This window comes from Mandrillus leucophaeus, unplaced genomic scaffold (assembly GCF_000951045.1).
Source record: "Mandrillus leucophaeus isolate KB7577 unplaced genomic scaffold, Mleu.le_1.0 Scaffold900, whole genome shotgun sequence".
NCBI lineage: Eukaryota > Metazoa > Chordata > Mammalia > Primates > Cercopithecidae > Mandrillus > Mandrillus leucophaeus.
This window is the reverse complement of record NW_012109809.1, coordinates 834732-857726: the sequence shown is the minus strand read 5'-3', so window position 1 is coordinate 857726 and position 22995 is coordinate 834732. Positions and strand designations below refer to the sequence as shown.

The 22995-nt window shown below is 37.0% G+C and overlaps 1 protein-coding gene across 1 annotated transcript in view; it reads left to right on the top strand.

Moving 5' to 3' along the window:
• The window catches only part of CD96 (CD96 molecule), a 113861-nt gene extending 91261 nt beyond the window's left edge, over positions 1 to 22600 (top strand). The window contains exons 13-15 of the mRNA XM_011969735.1: positions 6894 to 7017; positions 8974 to 9134; positions 22165 to 22600. Coding sequence (XP_011825125.1) covers positions 6894 to 7017; positions 8974 to 9082 — 233 coding nt within the window. The 3' untranslated portion in view covers positions 9083 to 9134; positions 22165 to 22600. The remainder of the gene's footprint in view (positions 1 to 6893; positions 7018 to 8973; positions 9135 to 22164) is intronic.
• Positions 22601 to 22995: the final 395 nt, after the last annotated feature.

Sequence of the window (22995 nt, the reverse complement as noted above, 5' to 3'; positions counted from 1 at the left end):
AAGAACACCTGGGAAATCCATTGCAAAAAGATCTTCGCCAAGGCACGTTGTCATCAGATTATCCAAAGTTTAGACAAAGGAAAGAATCCTCAGAGCTGTGAGATGGAAGCACCAGGTAACCTATAGAGGAAAATCTATCAGATTAACAACAGATTTCTCAGTAGAAACCCTACAAGCTAGACGGGATTGAGGACCTATCTTCAACTTCCTCAAACAAAAGAATTTTTAGCCAAGAATTTTGTATCCAATGAAACTAAGCATCATATATGAAGGAAAGGTACAGTTGTTTTTCACACAAACAAATCCTGAGAGAATTTCACCAAACCACCACTACAACAACTGCTAAAAGGAGCTCTAAATCTTGAAACAAATTCTGGAAACACATCAAAACAGAACCTCTTTAAGCATAAATCACACAAGACCTCTAAAACAAAAATACAAGTTAAAAAGCAAAAACAAAAATCCGAAGTACACAGATAACAAAGAGCATGATGAAAGCAATGGTACCTTGTATTTCAATACTAACTTTGAATGTAAATGGCCTAAATATTCCACTTTAAAGATACAGAACCTCAGAATGGATAAGAACTCACCCATCAACTATTTGCTTCCTTCAGGAGACTCACCTAACACATAAGGACTCATATAAACTTAAAGTAAAGAGGTGGACAAAGGCATTTCATGCCAGTGGACACCAAAAGTGAGCAGGGGTAGCTATTCTCATATCAGACAAAACAAACTTTAAAGCAACAGTGGTTAAGAAAGACAAAGAGGGACAGTATATCATGGTAAAAGACCTTGTATAACAGGAAAATATCACAATCCTAAACATATATCCACCTAACATTGGAGCTCCCAAATTTATAAAACAATTACTAATAGACCTAAGAAATGAGATAGACAGCAACAAAATAATAGTGGGGGACTTCAGTACTCCACTGACAACACTAGACCGGTCATCAAGACCGAAAATCAACAAAGAAACAGCAGATTTAAACTATATGTTGGAATAAATGGACTTTACAGATATATACATAACATTTCATCCAACAACTGCAAAATATACATTCTATTCAACAGTGCGTGGAACTTTCTCCAAGATAGACCATATGATAGGTCATAAAACAAGCCTCAATAAATTTAAGAAAACTGAAATTATATCAAGCACTCTGTCAGACCACAGTGGAATAAAACTGGAAATCAATTCCAAAAGGAACCTTCAAAACCACGCAAATACATGGAAATCAAATAACCTGCTCCTGAATGAGCATTGGGTCAAAAATGAAATCAAGATGGAAATTTAAAAATTCTTTGAACTGAATTACAGTAATGATACAACCTATCAAACCTCTGGGATACAGCAAAGGTGGTGCTAAGAGGAAAGTTCACAGCCCTAAACACCTACATCAAAAATCTAAAAGACTGTAAACAGACAATCTAAGGTCACACCTAGGAACTAGAGAAACAAGAACAAACTGAACCCAAATCCAGCAGTAGAAAGGAAATAACCAAGATCAGAGCACAATATAATTGAAACAACAACAAAAATGCAAAAGATAAATGAAACAAAAACTGGTTCTTTGAAAAGGTAAATAAAATGCATAGACCATTAGCAAGATTAACCAATAAAAGAAGAGAGAAAATCCAAATAACCTCATTAAGAAATGAAATGGGAGATATTACAACCGACACCGCAGAAATACAGAAGATCATGCAAGGCTATTATGAACACCTTTATGCACATAAACTAGAAAACCTAGAAGACATGGATAAATTTCTGGAAAAATACAACCCACCTAGCTTAAATCAGGAAAAATTAGATACTCCGAACGGACCAATAACAAGCAGTGACATTGAAATGGCAATTTAAAAATTACCAACAAGGGCCGAGCGCAGTGGCTCATGCCTGTAATCCCAGCACTTTGGGAGGCCAAGGCCAGTGGATCATGAGGTCAGGAGTTCAAGACCAGTCTGGCCAAGATGGTGAAAACCTGTCTGTACTAAAAATACAAAAATTAGCCAGGTGCAGTGGGAGGCGTCTATAATCCCAGCTACTTGGGTGGCCGAAGCAGGAGAATTGCTTGAGCCTGGGCAGCAGAGGTTGCAGTGAGCCAAGCTTGTGCCATTGCACTCCAGCCTGGGTGACAAACTGAGACCCCATCTCAAAAAAAAAATTACCAACAAAAGAAAGTCCAGGACCAGATGGATTCACAGCAGAATTCTACCAGACATTCAAAAAAGAATTGCTACCAATCCTATTGACACTATTCCACAAGATAGAGAAAGAAGGAACCCTTCCTAATTCATTCTATGAAGCCAGCCTCACCCTGATACCAAAACCAGGAAAGGACATAACCAAAAAAGAAAATGACAGACTGATATCCTTGCTGAACATAGATGCTAAAATCCTTAAAAAAAAAAAAAACTAGCTAACCAAATTCAACAACATATCAGAAAGATAACCCACCATGATCAAGTGGGTTTCATACCAGGGATGCAGGGATGGTTTAACATACACAAGCCAATAAATGTGATACACCACATAAACAGAATTAAAAACAAAAATCACATGATCACCTCAATTGATACAAAAAAAAAAAGTTCAACAAAATCCAGCATCCCTTTATGATTAAAACTCAGCAAAATTGGCATACAAGGGACATACCTTAATGTAATAAAAGCCATCTATGACAAACCCACAGCCAATATAATACTGAATGGGGAAAAGATGAAAGCATTCCCTCTGAGAACTAGAGCAAGACAAGAATGCCCACTCTCACCACTCCTCTTCAACGTAGTAATGGAAGTCCTAGCCAAAGCAATCAGACAAAAGAAAGAAATAAAGGGCATCTAAGTCAGCAAAGAGGAAATCAATCTGTCACTGTTTGATGATGATGATTGTTTACCTTGAAAACCCTAAGGACTCCTCTAGAAAGCTCCTAGAACTGATAAAAGAATTCAGCAAAATTTCCGAATACAAGATTAATGTACACAAATCAGTAGCTCATCTATACACCAAACAGCGATCGAGCAGAGAATCAAATCAAGAACTCAACCCCTTTTACAATAGCTGCAAAAAATAAAATAAAATAAAATACTTAGGAATATCCTAACACAGGAGTCAAAAGACCTCTAAAAGAAAAACTACAAAACACTGATGAGATAAATCATTGATGATACAAACAAATGGAAACACATCCCATGCTGATGGATGAGTAGAATCAATATTGTGAAAATGACCATACTGCCAAAAGCAAACTACAAATCCAATGCAATCCCCATCAGAATACCATCATCATTCTTCGCAGAATTAGAGAAAACAATTCTAAAATTCATATGGAACCAAGAAAGAGCCCACATAGCCAAAGCAAGACTAAGTAAAAAGAAGAAATCTGGAGGCATCACATATCTGATTTCCAACTATACTATAAAGCCATAGCCATCAAAACAGCATGATGCTGGTATAAAATAGACACATAGACCAATGGAACAGAATAAACCCAACTACTTACAGCCAACTGATCTTCAACAAAGCAAACAAAAACATAAAGTGGGGAAAGGACACCCTTTTCAATAAATGGTGCTGGGATAATTGGCTAGCCACATGTAGGAGAATTAAACTGGATCCTCATCTCTCACCTTATACAAAAATCAACTCAAGATGGATTAAGGATTTAAACCTAAGACCTGAAACTATAAAAATTCTAAAAGATAACATTGGAAAAATTCTTCTAGACATGGGCTGAGGCAAGGATTTCATGACCAAGAACCCAAAGCAAATGCAATAAAAACAAAGATAAATAGCTGGCACATAATTAAACTAAAGAGCTTTTCCATGGCAAAAGGAACAGTAATCAGAGTAAACAGACAACCCACAGAGTGAGAGAAAACTGTCTCAATCTCTACATCTGACCAACGACTACTATCCAGAATTTACAACTAACTCAAACAAATTAGTAAGAAAAAAGCAAACAACCCTATCAAAAAGTGGGCTAAGAACATGAATAGACAATTCTCAAAAGATATACAAATGGCTAACAAACATATGAAAAAATGCTCAACATCACTAATAATCAGGGAAATGCAAATCAAAACGACAAGGAGATACCACCTTAGTCCTGTAAGAATGACCATAACCAAAAAAATAAAAAAACAGTAGATGTTGGCATGGATGTGGTGAACAGGGAATGCTTCTACACTGCTAGTGGGGATGTAAACTAGTACAGCCACTATAGAAAACAGTGTGGAGAGTCCTTAAAGAACTAAAAGTAGAGCTATCATTTGATCCAGCAATCCCACTACTGGATATCAGCCCAGAGGAAAAGAAGTCATTATTCAAAAAAGATACTTGCACATGCATGTTTATAGCAGCACAATTCACAATTGCAAAATTGTGGAACCAACCCAAATGCCCATCAATCAATGAGTGGATAAAGAAACTGTTTTTTATATAGACAGATAGATAGATAGATAGATACATACATACATACACACACACACACACACATACACACACTATGGAAAACTACATAGCCATAAAAAAGGAATGAATCAACAGCATTTGCAGTGACCTGGATGAGACTGGAGACTACTGTTCTAAGTGATGTAACTCAGGAATGAAAAATCAAACATTGTAGGTTCTCACTGATATGTGGGAAGCTAAGCTATGAGGACACAAAGACATAAGAATGACACAATGGACTTTGGGGACTTGAAGGGAAGAGTGGGAGGGGGTGACAGATGAAAGACTACAAATATGGTGCAGTGTATACTGCTTGGGTGATGGGTGCACCATAATCTCATAAATAGCCACTAAAGAACTTATGTAATCAAATACTACCTGTACCCCAATAACTTATAGAAAAATAAAATAAAACCTTTTGTTCTTTCCTTTATCTAAAACTTTGGAGGTAAAATATTATATCTCACCATATTACCATGGTGGAGCTTAGTAAATTTTGACTTGTGTGAAACAGAACTTTGTCTAGACCTGAGTTGACCAATTGTCTCTTTCATGATCATGCTACTCTAGTGGTTTCAACTATGTAAACTTTCTAGTCATCTGTATATACAATGTATCACATGATTATGTATTATTGGACTGCATGAGTCTCCAGGGAACCCTCAGTTGCTACGTTGACAGGGGTGAGAATCAGGAAGACCTCGAATCCCTGGATGTATGTTGTATGAAAGGGAACAGTCTTCAATACTCTAGCCAATGCTAACATGATAACATCACATGGTTTCAGTCCAGGCTTTGTACAAACACAGAAAAGATGTGATAGCGAATATTAAATCTAGTTCTTTGACCTGTATTTTTTGAGATTTTGCTGTATGAAAAGCAGTGTAATAAAAACGGGGAAATGAAAGAAATTTAAATCCTTGCTTCAGCAGTTTACTACCTAGTTGAGACAAGGAAAGAAAACCAATCCAGATAGCTTTTTGCCCAAATGATCTATGTAATCGAAGTATCTAAAGATCTATCTATCATGTATAAGAAATTTCACTGGAGTATCATTAGCAATAACAAAGTCTGGAAACAATTTAACCATCTAACATTGTGAGATAAATTAAACAAACTGGTATATCCATTGAACTATTCAGTCATTTAATAGAATGAGATAAATCTCTGTGCAGTGCTGTGGAAAGTATTCCAAGAATATTTTTTAAGAAAAAGAGGTCAGGTGTACATCTTTTGGCCTCTTATTCTTTAAAAACATGTCAAATGTAAAATTAAAAATGTAAAATGGTTTTTACATTTTTAGATTAGTTTAAAAGCTCAAAATCACTAATCACTAGAGAAATGCAAATTAAAACCACAATGAGATACCATCTCACATAAGTTAGAATGGCTATTACTAAAAAGTAAAAAAAAAAAAAAGAAAGAAAGAAACGGATGCAGGTGAGATTGTGGAGAAAAGGGAATGTTTATACACTGCCGGTGGGAATGTAAATTAGTTCAGCCATTGTGGAAAGCAGTTTGGCTACTGCTCAAAGAACTTAAAAAAAAAATTACTACTTGAACCAACAATCTTATTATATTGGATATATACCCAAGGGAATATAAATTGTTCTACCATAAAGACAGATGAACACATATGTTCATCACAGTACTATTCACAATAGCAAAGACATGAAACTAACCTAAACGCCCATCCACAGTGACTGGATAAAGAAAACGTGGTACATATACACCATGGAATACTATGAAGCCATAAAAAAGAATGAGATAATATTCTCTGCAGCAACATGGATGGAACTGGAGACCATTATCCTAAGCAAACTAACATAGGAATAGAAAACCAAATACAGCAGGTTCTCACCAATAAGTGGGAACTAAACATTAAGTACATATGGACACGAAGAAGAGAACAGCAAACACTGAGGCCTTCTGAAGGTTGAGAGGAGGGTAAAGATTAAAAAAAGCAAAAACAAAAAAAACCTACCTATCAGGCACTATGTTGATTACCTGGGTGACAAAATACTCTGTACACCAAATCCCCACAGCAAGTAATTTACCTATATAACAAACTTGCACATGTACCCCTGAACCTAAAATAGTGAAAAAATGAAAAAGAAGCCATGGACAGAATAGTGTGTATAATATGCCCCCAATTGTAATAAAAGAGGTATATATTCATGGTACATATGTATGCTTATATATATCCATGGAAATTTTCTGATAGGATACATCATTAATTCTTAAAAGTTATCACCTCGTGTAGGTAACAAGGCATAGACATGCCCACCTCCAGAGTATGATCATAGCCAATGAGAATCCCCATGGCCTTTGAAGAAAATATGTTTCACATAGGAGAAAAAGTTTAATTAATCCTGTTTTCCAAAAGCCAAAGTTTGGGATTAAAGTTCATCTTTCTTTATGCCCTTTTCAGGTATTGTGGTCAGTAAGCCCAAAGATGGAATGTCCTGGCCAGTGATTGTAGCAGCTTTACTGTTTTGCTGCATGATATTGTTTGGTCTTGGAGTGAGAAAATGGTGTCAATACCAAAAAGAAATGTGAGTATAATATTAACATATATAGGAACTGACAACTTTTCATTGTAAAATGTTCATCAGTACAATATATTATTACTCTGTGAAGTTCCTCCCATATTTTAATGAAGAAATAAGGCTCACAGAAGCTCAGAGAGATTAAATAGCTTTCCCAACATCACACAGCTGGGATTAAATACACAACTCCTGACTCAGTATCCCTCTCTGCATTGGCCTAGTCAGGCTGTAACATTCATCAGATAGAGCAAGTCTGTGGACATGAAATGAGAACTGAGCCTTACCTTCCCTCAAAACTAAAACTGATTTTTCTTTCAATCTTCATTATTTTTTCATTTTCATGCATCTTTGAACTGCCTAGGCTCCGCTGGTCCTAGGTGCTCGAGTGTGAAATTGAGTGAGAAAGGTAATTTCAAGAGATTTCCAGCCGCTTTTTTACTAGGGTGGGCTTTTACTGCCCTTTTCCTTTTTTCCCAAGCAGAAAAGAAAGTAAGCATTGGGTTACTCATTTTTGTCTTGTTGAAATGTTTTCCAAAACCCTTCTCCAATCAGCAGGCTGAAATAGTACATAAGGTTAAACCTCATTTTTCTGACTTGCCATTTTGAGTCAGTCTGGATTGGGTCATCATTGGAAGAGACCCCAGTACCCAGAGCTGATCTTCCACTTGTCTTACTACTGCTCTAAGATAACATTAACCATCTTGCCATATGCTTTTCTACCTTTTGCAGAGTATCCTTGAAGACTCTATAACCCCATACAGGGAGTGGTGAATACAACACTAAACCAGAAGTTAGAAATTCTGGGTTCTTTTCCAAGGACTACAATTTGGCCACCACATGACCTTGAGAAACTCATAATTCCTCCAAAAAACAAAAGTAAAACAAAAGTGCACATTTCGTAGCATTGTACCTACCTATTAATACATATGAAGTCTCCATTAAAGCATCTGAAAATTGGGTAACAGGGATTAGAGAGTTTTATATTAAATGAACAAATGAAATCTGAAAATCTGAATTGATTTTTTAAATTGTTCCGTATTCAAATGTTTGTTTTATATGGAGATGAGAATCAATCTCTCCATCCTCCTTCCCCCACCACCCACTCTTTATCTCTCCTAAGAGGCTATGGATTGCCAGGGCATGGAAGTGTTTGAGTGATGGACATAAAGATGTTCACAGATATATTTCTGTTTCCTGATATCAAGATAGCTAGAGCATTTGTATAGCTAAATTCCACACTAACTTGGCTCTTTAACGCATCTCTGAAAAAGAGATGACTTGCACTAACATAAAATAGTGCTTTGTGCAAAGATGGCTTTAAGAATGTTCACTGATTCAAACAAAAGGGATTTAGGCATTATCTAGCCAGTACTCAGGGCTCAAGAAGAGATTTACTTCCCATCTCTACCATATCCCCAGAGTACATAGTGAGTGTTCGGGCAAAGGCTAGGACTAGGGTTAGCAAAGAGGCTACATGAAAAGCTTCAGTCTTAAATCCTAGAATTTTAAGATTTAGTCTCAGGAGGAAAATTTTAATCCACATAAGAGAAACATTTCTTCTATTAGGAGGCAGTTTTCATGCAGAGTATCAGTTCTGGTGAAAAGACTTGAATTGTCCGTCTGGTTCTCTTGAGCAAGTTGTTTAAAACCTCTGAGCCTCAGTTTTATCTGTAGATGGTGATGCATTTCCTGCACACAAAGTAAATAATGTTACGATAAAAACGCTTTGCAAACTACAAAGTACTATCTAAATATTAACTAATAGTAACATCATGAGGTTCAAATGGTTGACAGGACTAACAGGCACAGGGTTATGCCAGCAAAAATGCTGAAAGAACTGGGAGGGTATGTCTCTTTCTCATCAATCTGTGTTCTCCTTTAAAGAAACAAAGCACGTCTGTGTGTGTGTGCGTAAGACTGCCTCACATTCTTGGCACTGAAAGACCAATATTTTGTTCCTAGCATGGAAAGACCTCCACCTTTCAAGCCACCACCCCCTCCTATCAAGTACACTTGCATTCAAGAGCCCAACGAAAGTGATCCGCCTTATCATGAGATGGAGACCCTCTAGTCTCGTGAGACTTTGCCCCATGGCAGAACTCTGCTGGAATCCTATTGAGAAGGTAGACATTGTGCTTTATTAATATAGTCGCTCTTCAGCCACGCCTTTGCTGCAGCTGAAATGGAATTCAGAAGTGAGTGACCTGTTTTCCCAGCAACTCACCCCGCTTCATCTCCAAATGCCTGAAGCTTAACCAAGAGTGAGAGGATATGTCATGTTCACACTCAATGCAATTTGTAGTGGTTTTCTTGCTTATGTAAGAAGTACACATTAGTCTGCCATCATTAAAAAAATACAGTATTTTCATTTAAATTCTCTGAGGGAGGGACAGCAATGGTTTCAAGTGTATGCCTTTGCCTGATCCTCTTATTTGAACATCTATCAACATTGTAAACTCCTTGCCAAAATCCTGGGCCTTTGTTGCATTCCCTAAGATGATAATTACAGGAAAAAGAAAATGTAAAAGTTCTAATGAGGCTGCCAAGTAATGGAGAAGTATGGTTAGTCTTCATATTGAAATTCTGTTGTTTATTTTCATGGACGGAAAACAGAATACTTTGCACAGGAACCATATTTTCAATCCTCCTTCACTGTCTTCCCACCATGTTCAGCCCAGACTCCTGCCACATGGACCCGGATGAAGAGGGATCAAAGAGATAACTAGCCAACAACCAAGTAGCACGGAAGATATAAAACTCCACTGGCCTCTAAAATTATATTAGCCAAGAGTGGTTTCATCTGAGTGCCTTCATGTGTATGTCCATCAAACTGGTACCAAACTGTTTTGTAAGTAAACAGGCAGCCTACGTCCAACGCTACTCATCTAATTCCTGTTTTTCTCTTTTTCATCTGGGGACTTTCCTGTTTGTTTAACCTGCCTGTTTTGATCTGTTTTGAAAAAGAGAAAGAGCCTCAAATCAGATCAGCACTGATTAATTAACCCTGCTCCTACCAATCTTTTACAGAACAGTTGAAGCAGAATGTGCAGGTGTCAGAGAAGAAACCTAGTCAGCCAGACATGTTCTGTATTCAGCAACAGTTTGTGAGGGAATAAATGACTAATCCTCCTCGTCTCTTGAAACCTTCCCACACTCCCTGCTCCAGGAGGGAAAAACAGATGTTGTTGACAGATAGTGATAGGCAAATTCTGTGTGGACTTTAGTCTCAAAAGGAAACTTCAGTTCACTTGCAGTATGCTTATCCCTGACTGCACATGAGAATACCTTGTGCAGAGTTATTTGGAGATTATGTCTTTTTCTTAAATACCATGGCTGTCACACTTCAGTTTAATTAAATCAGAATGTCTGAGGAGTGAGGCACAGGCATCAGCACTCTCAGATGATTCACATATTCAGCAAAGTTGAGAACCATCGAGCCAGTGGAAGTTCTTTCTCATCACTCAGAATCTTAGGTAGATGCTTAACTCTTGTGGTGGCCAGCCACCAAGATGAGCCCCAATGTTTGTGCCTCCTACTATTCACACCCTTATACTGTTCCCTCCGATGCTGAATACAGATGATTTGTGTAACCTGGGGCCAGGATTAAGGTGAGGCAATCAATGTATCTAGGGAAAAAAATTTAAGGAGGTATTCACACTCAGGGTAGTGCACTTGCACAATGTTGAGATGGAGTACCAGTCTCATCCTTGGTATAGCCAAAAAAGCTTAGAAATGACCAAGGCTAGGTCACAAAATACACTGTGGCTTCCACTTTGATCTCTCTTTGACCACTGACACTGGGAAAAGTCCATTCCCATGCTATGAAGACACCCAGGCAACCCTATTGAGAAATCTACCTGTCAAGGAACTGAGGTATTTTGCTAATAAGCACCAACTTGCCAGCCATGTAAGGGAGCCATCTTGGAAGCAGATTCTCCAGCCTCCAGTCAAGTCTTTAGATAATTGCAACTTCAGTTGATCTTTTGACCAAGACCTAAAGAGAGCCAGAACTACCCAGCTAAGCCTTTTTCTAAACTTCTGAACTTCTAACACTATAAAATAATAAGTGCTTATTGTTTAACATGATTAAATTTGAGTGTAATTTGTTACATAGCAATAGATTACTAAAATACAGCTCAACAACTAGAAAAATAAATGGTTTACCTGCCTTAATTATTTATCTATAATTCCTTATTAGCTCTCAAGAAACACATGCTAGCTTCATATATATGGCTGCTGCTTTGCTTCATGTGTATAGTTATTTGTATTTAATGCGACTTAATCATCAGTAATTTGTGTACAAAGCATTATGGCTTTATTTTACTGTTTTACTAGAACATGTGAATATAAGTAGAAAGTAGGGGTAGAGAGTGGCAGAGTTGGAGGTATTTGGATTGTTTCACTAAAGGGAGAGACAGTTTTACAGTATAACATAAATCCATGTAATTTATCAATCTATCACATGACAGGTGTCTCACTATGTTTTTATATTAGCTCTTCTTTGAAGTACACTGTTTTAGTCTCGTAATTAAGTTCCAGCCAGCATTTGTACATTCATTACCACTTGAATAGAGTGAGCAGTTGCTTATAAATGGAGGGATCTTCAGTGAGTAGTTCAGAGGAACTTTTCACAAACCTGCAAATTGGAGGGGCTCCAGTTGCCTTTTAGGTAGTGCTGTGAGCTTGACCACCCTTATTTGACTAAAATGACAGTTTCATTTGAACCCTAAATTGTGTGCAAGTAAATTCACAGAGTGTCTCAACCAGCAACTCCTGTCACTAGAAGTGAATTTAGCTCTGTCTCATAGGAGAAATAGCAATACTAGACTCTAATCCCTAAAGTTTCATTTTCACTTAGAAAAAGCCGTATGTAAACGTGTTTGTCGCTCATTTCCAAAGCACTATGTGTTAGCTAACATTGTTATGCATATATTCATTTCCTTACCCACCTACACTAGGAGCACACCTCAACTTGACAATGTGATTTGTTTTGCAATGGAGTATCATGGGCATGACTAACCCACGGTTTGAAAAGTACTTCTATGATTGGTTTCACTCTCTTTTTTTCTACCATCAGCATGAGAAGATCATTTTCAGACTAGCCTACTAGTGTCAAGAAGAAAAAGAAAGGCTCATGGAGCAGAACCACCCAAGGCTGGGCCAGTCTAGATCAGCAAAACCCACAGCCTACCTCAACAGGCACATAAGTTAAATACTGTTGCATGCCACTGAAATTGTGTGATTATTACACAACATTGTAGCAATAGTTAACCTACATGTATAGATCCAAAGGTAGGCATATTTTAGCTCATATGTAAGTGCCTAATGCATGCTTTAAAAAAAAAAAAAGAGTATTTTCTATTTTCTTTGGTTCAACATGAGTTTTGTTTTAACAGGAAGATATGGTTGACTTCACCAAAATAACTTTTTAAAAATCATAGAACATTTGACCAGGATGGGTATTAGAGGTCATTTTACAAATAATGAGTTAAGGGTTCTGTGAAATTGACTTGTCCAAGGTCACACAATTAGAAATGGTAAAACCAAAATGATGACACAGCTCTCTGATTTCTAGCCTAGAGTATAATTGATCTTTAATTGCTTTGGTATCTTCTTTTACTATAGACAAGAGCTACTGCTTTGTGTGTTTTTGAGTAAACATTGGTTTTTTATGCCTTGGTAGTGTATGCTAAAAATTGTAACAGAAAATAAAGAAAAGTAGAAATAATTAACCCTATCGGGTGGGATGCTCTAGAAAGTGTCAAAGAACATGAGGAAATGAAAAAAGAAAAGAGAGTAATCAAGATCAGAAGTTGGAAAGAAAGTTTAGAGAAATTTACTAAGGTGAGAGATAATGAAAAATGTCTCAGAGGCTCTGAACAGGGGAAGAGGTCCTTAAAGGCAGCCCTTTTGGCACCCAGACTTAGGATGGTGACTTTGAACCTGAAGGTTGAATCTTCAGAAATACAGAAACTTTTTTCTCTCTGAGATGAAGGCTGAGATGCATAGCCTAATTGACTTTTTGACAGCAGCAATCATGGCTGTGTCAACCAGCTAAAGGATGGGTGTCCACATTAACTGGCAGAAACACATAGTGAGAATTGGGGAATTAAGGCAGTTTATTTCCCAGCTCCTACAAAGGTGCCTTTTTCCTGGATTTCCGGGATTACTAACAAAGGCACCATGCTGCAGTCAGGAAGCCATGACCAGAAAGCAGGACACTATGACCTTAAGCTAGGTCAGGGCCAGAGAACACCATTGGAATTATCCTCAAAGCTTGAATGGTACATCTGTGATGGGTCTTGATATTTTGTGGGTATAAATAACATAGAAATGGGAATAACAGAATGTGAATTTTTCTCCTCAGACAGCATCTTTGTATCCTTCCATCTCTGTTAGCGAAATCTCCAAAGTCTTTCCTGTTCTGCTCACTCAGATTCCTCTTATTTGTTCAAAGACTGTGGCATTGTGATTGTGGGGAGGGACACTGGGGGGAGTAATAAGGAAGAGCAACAAACCCAATATCACAACATAAAGAAAAGAGCATGGCGGGGGCCATATCCAGCTACCCTCGGTAAGTGCCAGAAACTTATGCACATTTGCCCTGAGTTGCATCAGACTAAGTCCCATTTACTGTCCAAAGAAGATATATCAGCAAATAAAATTGGCTACAGCATTATACCATTCAACTATCACCAGAAAATACTTAAAAGTGCCAAGAAGGTAGGCTGGAGGGGATAGGACAACAGTTACATGAATCCTGCAGAGAAGTTTGATAGTGGACCTGATATCCTAACAGCGACGTGTAAGAGTTAACCTCTCTATTCTGCATTTTCTCTCTTCAGAGCATAAGTATCTGTTAATGCTGAATGGGAAGATGAACAGGGATCTGAGAATTCCATCTATGGTAAAATCATTTTTGCATGACTGGTTTAAGATAAGCCTAATTCCACTCTTACAGATAATTGGGTTGCATTGGATTTTTCTTAAACATAAAGTCATTGCACTGATTCAAAGGGACATGCTTTAGTGACTAATAGATCTGAAATCTAACACAATAATAAATAAGAATTGATTTTAATTTTGTGGCTAGTTACTAGAAAAGTCTGACAAGCACTTTTCCTGAATACCTCTTTTGGATGGCCAGTTTAGGGTTTGTGGATTCCACACTCATGAAATTGATATAAAAAAAAATCTAAGAACAGCTTATTGCCTTCAGTGAATGTAAAATTTAATGGAAGAGCTCGATATTTAAACAAATACATACAGTGTGATACATATAAAAAATATGCACAAAGAAGAGAAAATAATAAAGGAAAAGGTATGATTTCAGGGACAACATGTGAGAAATACTTTTAAAGACTTCAGAAAGGTGTCTGCTAATAGAGGCAAGGCCACTGCACTACAGACCCCAATATCTGAGACATAGTGATGGGAATTGAAAACATTACCTAAGGGTTATACCAAGAGTGCAAGAAGCATTTGATGATAGAAAATTGCTTAATATAATTTACCATATAAACAGAATTAAGGAGAAAAAGGATAGGAATAATCTCCACAGCTGTTTAAAAAATCTTTGGCAACATTCAACACCCATTCCTACTAAAACCTCTTGAGAAAAAGGATATTTTCTTAACTATATATATGCATAATACATGCATGCATATCTATCTATAGCTATATTTGTAGATACATATATATGTACAGTTATAGTATATAAATACTATATATAGTTATATATGTATGCATATACATATACTATATGGTACAAATATATATAACTACAATTGCATGAATGTATATGCAATGAAAGAAAAGATGGATAAATTTAGCTACTTAAAAATAAAAACAATATGCATGAGAGAGAAAGCAAAGTCAAAAGGCAAATAATAAAGTAAGTGAAAATATTTACAACATATATCTCAGATGATATATCAATATACATATCTTTATCAATATATTTAGTTGATAACTTACAAATATTGAGGATAAAAAACTGAAAAATCCTATGGAAAAATGGGCTAAAGCCATGAACAAATAATTCACACACAAAAATTAAAATACTCTTAATCACTTGAAAAACATGAAATTTATTCATAATAAAAGAAATCCAAATTTTAAATGTACTGAGACATCAGTTCTTCTCCATTTAATGGTCATGAATTTCAAGTTTGACAATATTCTCTGTCATCAAGGCTTTCGGGAAAACATGCACACTCATATACTGCTGAAGGGAGTGCAAAATGGTGCCACCAATATTGAGAAGAATATGATGCTATTTAGCTAAACTATGTATTATTCACTGACATTGTAATTCAACTTCAGGAATTCACCCTGAAGCTCAGCCTCCAACAATATCAAAATATATATGTACAAGGTTATTTTGGCATCTTTATGTGGATTCACAAAGTATTTGAAATTATCTAAATGCCCAATATAGGAGATTGGTTGAATAAAATGTGGTAAATACACAAAATGGAATTAAAGTGCAGCTGTAAAAACAAGAAAGAAGAAAATCTCTGTCCACTGATATGGAGTGATTTCCAGAGATATTATTAAGTGAGAAAGGTGAAGTACAAACAGCATGTAATATGCTACCTTTGTGTAAGAAGGGAAAATTAAAAAAAAAATTGAAGTATGTATATGCCTATTTTTACAAAAAGAAACAGGAGAGATAAATCAAGAAATGATGGAGTTGAGGGGTAAAGAAGGAACAGAGTGGGAGGGAAATATGGAGGAGTGACCTTTCCTGTATATACCTTTCTGTATAATTTTGTCTGAAAAAAAGAATATTAGTATTCTACGTATTAAAATAATAAAATTAAATAACAGGAAAAAAACTAACACTGAAAGCATTTGTATGTTAAATAAATACCATAAGCACACTGAAAGAGAAAAAAGAAAGAAAAAACTAATCCAGGCCAGGTGTGTTGGCTCACACCTGTAATCCCAGCACTTTGGGAGTCCAAGGTGAGTGGATCACGAAGTCAGGAGTTTGAGACCAGCCTGGCCAACATCGTGAAACCCCATCTCTACTAAAAATACAAAAAATAACCAGACATGATGGCACATGCCTATAGTCCCAGCTACTTAGGAGGCTGAGGCAGGAGAATTGCTTGAACCCAGGAGGTGGAGGTTGTGGTGAGCCGAGATCACACCACTGCACTCCAGACTGGGCAACAGAGCAAGATTCCATCTCAAAAAAATAAATAAATAAATAAAAACCTAACCCAAGTAGCTAGGAACACAAAATTTGACTATATATTTGACTATATACCCCCGTCTCATGTCGGGTGGGATGGGGGTGGTGGGAACAAGGTGAGAATTGTAAGCAAATCTGGAAGGCTTGGTAGTAAGATTGATTTTTTTATTGTAATGATAACGAGCAAAGCGATTTTGAAACATTGTTATGTATTATAAGATTACATAAATGTGTAAATGTGTTGTCATTGGGTGCCCAGGTTCTCATTGAGGGAAAAGGAGCATAGAAATATGGAATAAGGAAAGACTGGAAAGAACCCCGTGTAGATGCAGGGATGGAGTCAAATTGGCAGTACCAATGCAAACTCATTATTTCCACAATATGTGTGTGTATGTGTTTGTGTGTATGCATGTGTATGTGCATGAAGGTTAGTGTCCTTCCCAAGTATCACATCTGGAGACCCCATGATGTCCACCTGTCCTTCATCGGTAATCTTAATCTTAATCACATCTGTGTGTAAACGTGCTTGAGCATGCATATGTGTTTTGCATTGCAAATATGTATATGTGCACATATTTCCTAGATGGGTCTTTTGAAAGGACTAAGGAGCAAAGATATGCCAGTAGCAAAGAGCATACCTACATCCATATCTTGATTTTCAATAAAATTTCCTGTTGAAAGGAACTGAACTCAGAGAAATGTCTAAGGACGAAGTAGACATAAGTGAACTGGAAATACTTTGTTAGGTCAGAAAATAAGAACATAGTCCAAAAACTGCTAGGGTATGTCAGAAGGATATAGGAGTCAGTTTGAAAAGACTCCCACTGTACACATCTAGGAAGATTTGAACATCAATATAGTTAAGTATATTAATGAGTTAGAAACCATTGAGAAAAGCAGGAATTCATCAGTCCTTACCAGTAATAAATGATAGCTATATATAGAGGTAGATAGGTAGTCAGAGAGAGTCGGAGAGAGAAAGGAGGGCTCTCATCTATAGCAAAACTTCAAGAGCAGATTAAGAAATATGAAGGGAGTGTTGAAATTCAGAAGTTATCATTTTGTAATCAGGATAATAAAGATTGCATCAGGCTAGAATAATCAACGGATACTAAATCGAGGAAATTTTGATGAAGATCAGGATAAATGCATGGTCTCTAAGTGCCTCCCTGTAAAAATCTTATTGGTTGCAAAGGAGAAAAAGAAACAGTAATTATACAGTGGAGAAATTAGACAAGAAGTTGATGAAGTGATCAAAATTAATATCATCAGTGAGAGAGAGAGGGATATTGTGCTCCTCCAAATGTAATACCCTGGGAAGGACACAATATCACCTATGCAGTATTAGGGCAGAGAATAACCGAACTAAATCCAATCACAAAGTAGCATCAAATAAATACAAAATAAGATGTATTCTATTGTGTCTGCGTTCATCAGGGATATTGGCCTGAAGTTTTCTTTTTTCATTGTGTCTCTGCCAGATTTTGGTATCAGTCTGATGCTGGCTTCAAAGAATGAGTTAGGGAAAGGCCCCTCCTCCTCAATTTTCTGGAATACTTTCAGTAGGATCATGTCAATTCTTCTTTGTACATCTGGTAGAATTTGGTTGTGAATCCATCAGGTCCAGGGCTTCTTTTGCTTCGTAGGTTCTTTGTTACTAATTCAATTTCAGAAGTTGATATTAATCTATTTAAGGTTTCAATTGCTTCCTGATTTAATCTTGGGAGATTGTGTGTTTCCAGAAATTTATCCGTTTCATCTAGATTTCCTAACTTCTGTGCATAGAGTTGATCACAGCAGTCCCTGAGGATCTTTTCTATTTATGCGCGATCAGTTGTAATATTGTTTCTGATTGTTATTTGGATCTTCTCTTTCCTTTGTAAATCTTGCTAGTAGTCTATCAATCTCTTATTTTATTTTTTTGAAGAAACTACTTTTTGTTTCATTGATCTTTTGCATCTCAACTTCATTAAGCTCTTCTCTAATTTTAATTATTTCTTTACTTCTGTTAGTTTTTTTTTTTTTTTTCTGTTCTTTTAGGTGCAGAGTTAGACTGTTAATTTTTAGGTGTTTCTAACTTCTTGATGAAAGCACTTAGGACTTTAAACTTTCCCCTTAACACTGCTTGGCTGCATCCCAGAGACTTTGGTAACTTGTATTCTTATTTTTATTAATTTCAATGAATTTTTTATTTCATGCAGTAGTTATTCAGGAGGAAGTTCTTTAATTTCCAAAAATATTAGCAAACCAAATCTAGCAGCACATCAAAAAATTAACATACCATGATCAAGTAGGCTTTATTTCTGGGATGTGAGGCTGGTTTAACATATTCACACCAATAAATGGGATTCACCACATAAACAGAATTAAAAGCAAGAACCATATGATCATATCAACAGATACAGGAAAAGCTTAAGATAAAATCCAACATTCCTTCATGATGAAAATCCTCAACAGATTAGGCATCAAAGGAACATACATCAAAATAATAGGAGTCATATATGCCCAACCCACAGCCAACATCATACTGAATAGGCAAAAGCTCAAGCCATTCCTCTTGAGAACTGAAACAAGACAAGTATGTCTACTCTCACCACTCCTGTTATACATAGTGCTGGAAGTCCCAGCCAGAGCAATCAGGCAAGAGAAAGAAACAAAAGACATCCCCTTAATAAAAGAAGAAGTCAAACTATCTCTCTTCACTTATGACACGATTCCACATAGAAAATCCTAAAGACTGCCAGAAGGCTCTGCAAACTTCTGCAGCAGGCTTGAATGTCCCCCCAGAAAATGGATTTTTCTTTTCTACCACATGGTTGGGCTACAAATTTTCCAACCTTTTATGCTCTGCTTCCTTTTTAAATATAAGTTCTAGTTTCGGGTTATTTCTTTGTTTATGCAAATGAACATAGGCTTTAAGAAGCAGCTAAGTTACCTGTTTTGCACTTAGAAATTTTTTCTCCCAGATATTCTAAATCATCTCTCTTAAGTTCAAAGTTCCATAGTTTTCTACAGCAGAGGCAAAATGCCACCAGTCTCTTTGCTAAAGCATAGCAAAAGTTACCTTTACTCCAGCTCCCAATAAGTTCCACATCTTCGTCTGAGACTACCACAGCCTGGGCTTCACTGTCCATATCACTATCCACATTTTGGTCACAACCATTCCACAAGTCTCTAAGAAGTTCCAAACTTTCCTTCATCTTCCTGCCTTCTTCTGATCCCTGCAAACTGTTCCAACCTCTGCCCATTACCCAGTTCCAATGTTGTGTCCACATTTTCAGGTATCTTTATAGCAATCTCCCATTTCTCTGGTACCAATTTGCTATATTATTCCATTCTCACACTGCTATAGAGACATACCTGAGACTGGGTAATTTATGGAGAAAAGAAGTTTAACTGACTCACAGTTCCACAGGCTATACAGGAGACATGGCTTGGGAGACGTCAGAAAACTTACAAACATGGTGGAAGGGCAAAGGGGAAGTAAGCAGGAGAGAGAGAGAGCAAAGGGGGAAGTCCTACACACTTTTAAACAAAAAAGTGAGTAGTACTTTTTTGCTACACACTTTTAAACAAATCTGTGAGATCTTGTGAGAATTCACTCATTATCACAAGAGCAGCAAGGGGGAAATCTGCCCCCATGATTCAATCACCTCCCACCAGGTCTCTCTCCCAACATTCAACATGAGAGTTGGGTGAGGACACAAAGCCAAACTGTAACAGCCTTGGCAAAGAATTTTTGGTTAAGTCCCCAAAAGCAATTGTAACAAAAACAAAAGTAGACAAGTGGAACCAATTAAACTAAAAAGTTTCTGCACAGCAAAAGAAACAATCAATAGAGTAAACAGACAACCTACAGAATAGGAGAAGCTGTTTGCAAACTATACAACCAACAAAGGCCTAATATCCAGAATTTATAGGGAAGTTAAACAAATCAAGAAGCAAAAAACAACTCCTTTTTAAAAAATGGACAAAGGACATGAACAGACATTTCTCAAAAGAAGACATACAAGTTGCCAACAAACATGAAAAAATGTTCAACATCACTAATCATTAGAGAAATACAAATCAAAACCACAGTGAGATACCATCTCCTACCAGCCAGAGTGGCCATCATTAAAAAGTCAAAAAACAGATGCTGGCAAGTTCGTGAAGAAAAGAAATGCCTATACACTTCTTTTATTTTTATTTTATTTATTTATTTATTTATTTTTTTATTTGAGATGGAATCTCACTCTGTCACCCAGGCTCGAGTGCAGTGGTGCGATCTCGGCTCACTACAAGCTCCACCTCCTGGGTTCACACCATTCTCCTGCTTCAGCCTCCAGAGTAGCTGGGACTACAGGCGCCCGCCACCACACCCATCTAATTTTTTGTATTTTTAGAGTAAACGGGATTTCACCATGTTAGCCAGGATGGTCTCAATCTCCTGACCTTGTGATCCGCCTGCCTTGGCCTCCCAAAGTGCTGGGATTACAGGCATGAGCCACCACGCCTGGCTGCTTATACACTTTTGGTGGGAAGGTAAGTTAGTCCAGTCACTGTGGAAAGCAGTCTGCAGATTTCTCAAAGAACTTAAAATAGTGCTACTGTTCAACCTAGCAATCACATTACTGGGTGTATACCCAAAGGAAAATAAATTATACTACCAAAAAGACATGTGCACATGTATGTTCATCACTGTGCCCTTCACAGTATCAAAAATGTAGAATTATCCCAGTTGTCCATCATTTGTGGACTGGATTAAAACAATATGGTACATATGCACTGTGGAATACTATACAGCCATTAAAAAGAATGAAATCATGTCCTTTGCAGCAACGTGAATGTAGTTGGAGGCCAAAATCCTAAGTGAAGCAATGCTGGAACAGGAAAAAAAATACCACATGTTCTCACTTGTAAGTGGGAGCTAAACGTTTAGCACATCTGGACATAAATATGGGAGCAATGGGCAACGTGGGAGCAATGGGCATAAAGGGAAGGAGGAAGGCATGGTTTGAAAAATTACCTATCAAGTACTATGCTCACTACCTAAGTGAAAAGATCTGTACCCCAAATCTCAGCATCACACAATATCTTCATGCAACTTGTACATGTACCCCCTGTATCTAAAATAAAAGTTGAAATTTTAAACAACAAAAAAAAGTTCTATAAAAAAGAGAGGACTGTATTTTTCAAAAATGTCAATATAAAGAAAGGCTCTAAAAATATTCTAGATTAAAGGAGGCTAAAGAGACATGACAATTGATTGCAATACCTAACTCTAGATTGGTACTAGATGGGGGGAAATGCTATAAAACAAATTTATTAGATCAGTTGACAAAATTAGAATATGGACAGACAACTAGATAAAAGTTTTTATAACTCTGATGTTATGTAAGAGATATTTTTATTGTTAGGAAATACACAGTTATTATTTAGCAGTCAAAGAGCCATGATATAAATAGCTTAGCCTCAAAGGGTGTGTGTTCATGTGTGCATGTATATGTATATGCATACACTTATACATACATACATGCATGTATAGATATACATGTATATGCATACAGAGAGAGATGGAAGCAAATGACAAAGAGGGTAAATTGTTAAAGATAGATGAATCTAGGTAGACGGAATAAGTATGTGTGTGTGTATGTGTGTGTCTTTTAATATTTTTACTTTTGAAACTTTTTCTGAAGTTTGGAATTATTTCCAAGTAGAAAGTTTAAACAAAAGGTACTTGAGCAAGACCTAATAAAAGATTCTTAATTTGAGTCAACACTACCCTATTTTTCCAAGACTGCAGCCTTTATACAGTATGACAAAATCTAAAATGCTGTTTCACTGGAGGGGCAAGATTCTCTCTTTTCTCTGAGCGTTGTTTAATCTGAAAGTTCAGAAAGAAAATAAGCAAGGATTCAGCCCATAAGTTCACTGTTTTTATATCATTTCTGGGTCTTATTCTGCCCTAGGTATTGGCTGGGATCCACCAAAACTTCAATCAATTTTCCTTTCTTAAGGAGATAAATGGAGCCCTTTGATTTTCCCAAAACTCCAGGGCAAACTTATCCTCTCACCATTAAATCATTTCATATCAAAGGAAACTAAGCTGTGTTTCTCCAGATTTCACCCAAGAGAGAGAGACTTTCATTCCTCCCTCAAACCCTTGGGCAGTGTTTTTTGTTGCTACTTTAGTAGAAACTACGGAAACAGTTCCAGTTTACAGCAGTCTCTGCAGCAAGATCCCACACATGTGGCAGAACTGGGCGGACTCCTGCCCAACATTCCTACTGGGGGCTCTCGACACAGGAGCAGGGGCAGGAAGAAGGCTCAGCAATCACTTCTGCAGAACTTTCCCCTACAGAACTTTTACCCATTACCCCAAATTTTGGGTACACAGCTTGACCAATATTTGAAGATACTCTCTGTTCTATCCACTGAGATGAAATTTTTCGGTTTGCTATTGTTTCTTTAATGTTTATGTCAAAATGTGCAATGTCAATCCAAGATGAGAGAATGCAGGCTGTGAACTCTGTTGGACCCAAATGTCCTCAAATGTGGAAAGTTGCCTTCACTCCTCCCCACCCCCACTGTGAGGATGAGGCCAGACACAAAGGAATATTCAATTCAATATCGTGTGAATGAATGACAGGAAATGGCGAATGAGTGAGTAGGAGAAAGAAAAATGCCTTGTGGAACAGGGAATTTGCTGAAAGTGGTGATTGTCGCTCAAGTATGGTGAGTTGAGCTTTTCTTTTGACTCACTTCACATCACAGACTGATAGATCCACTTTAAATCAATG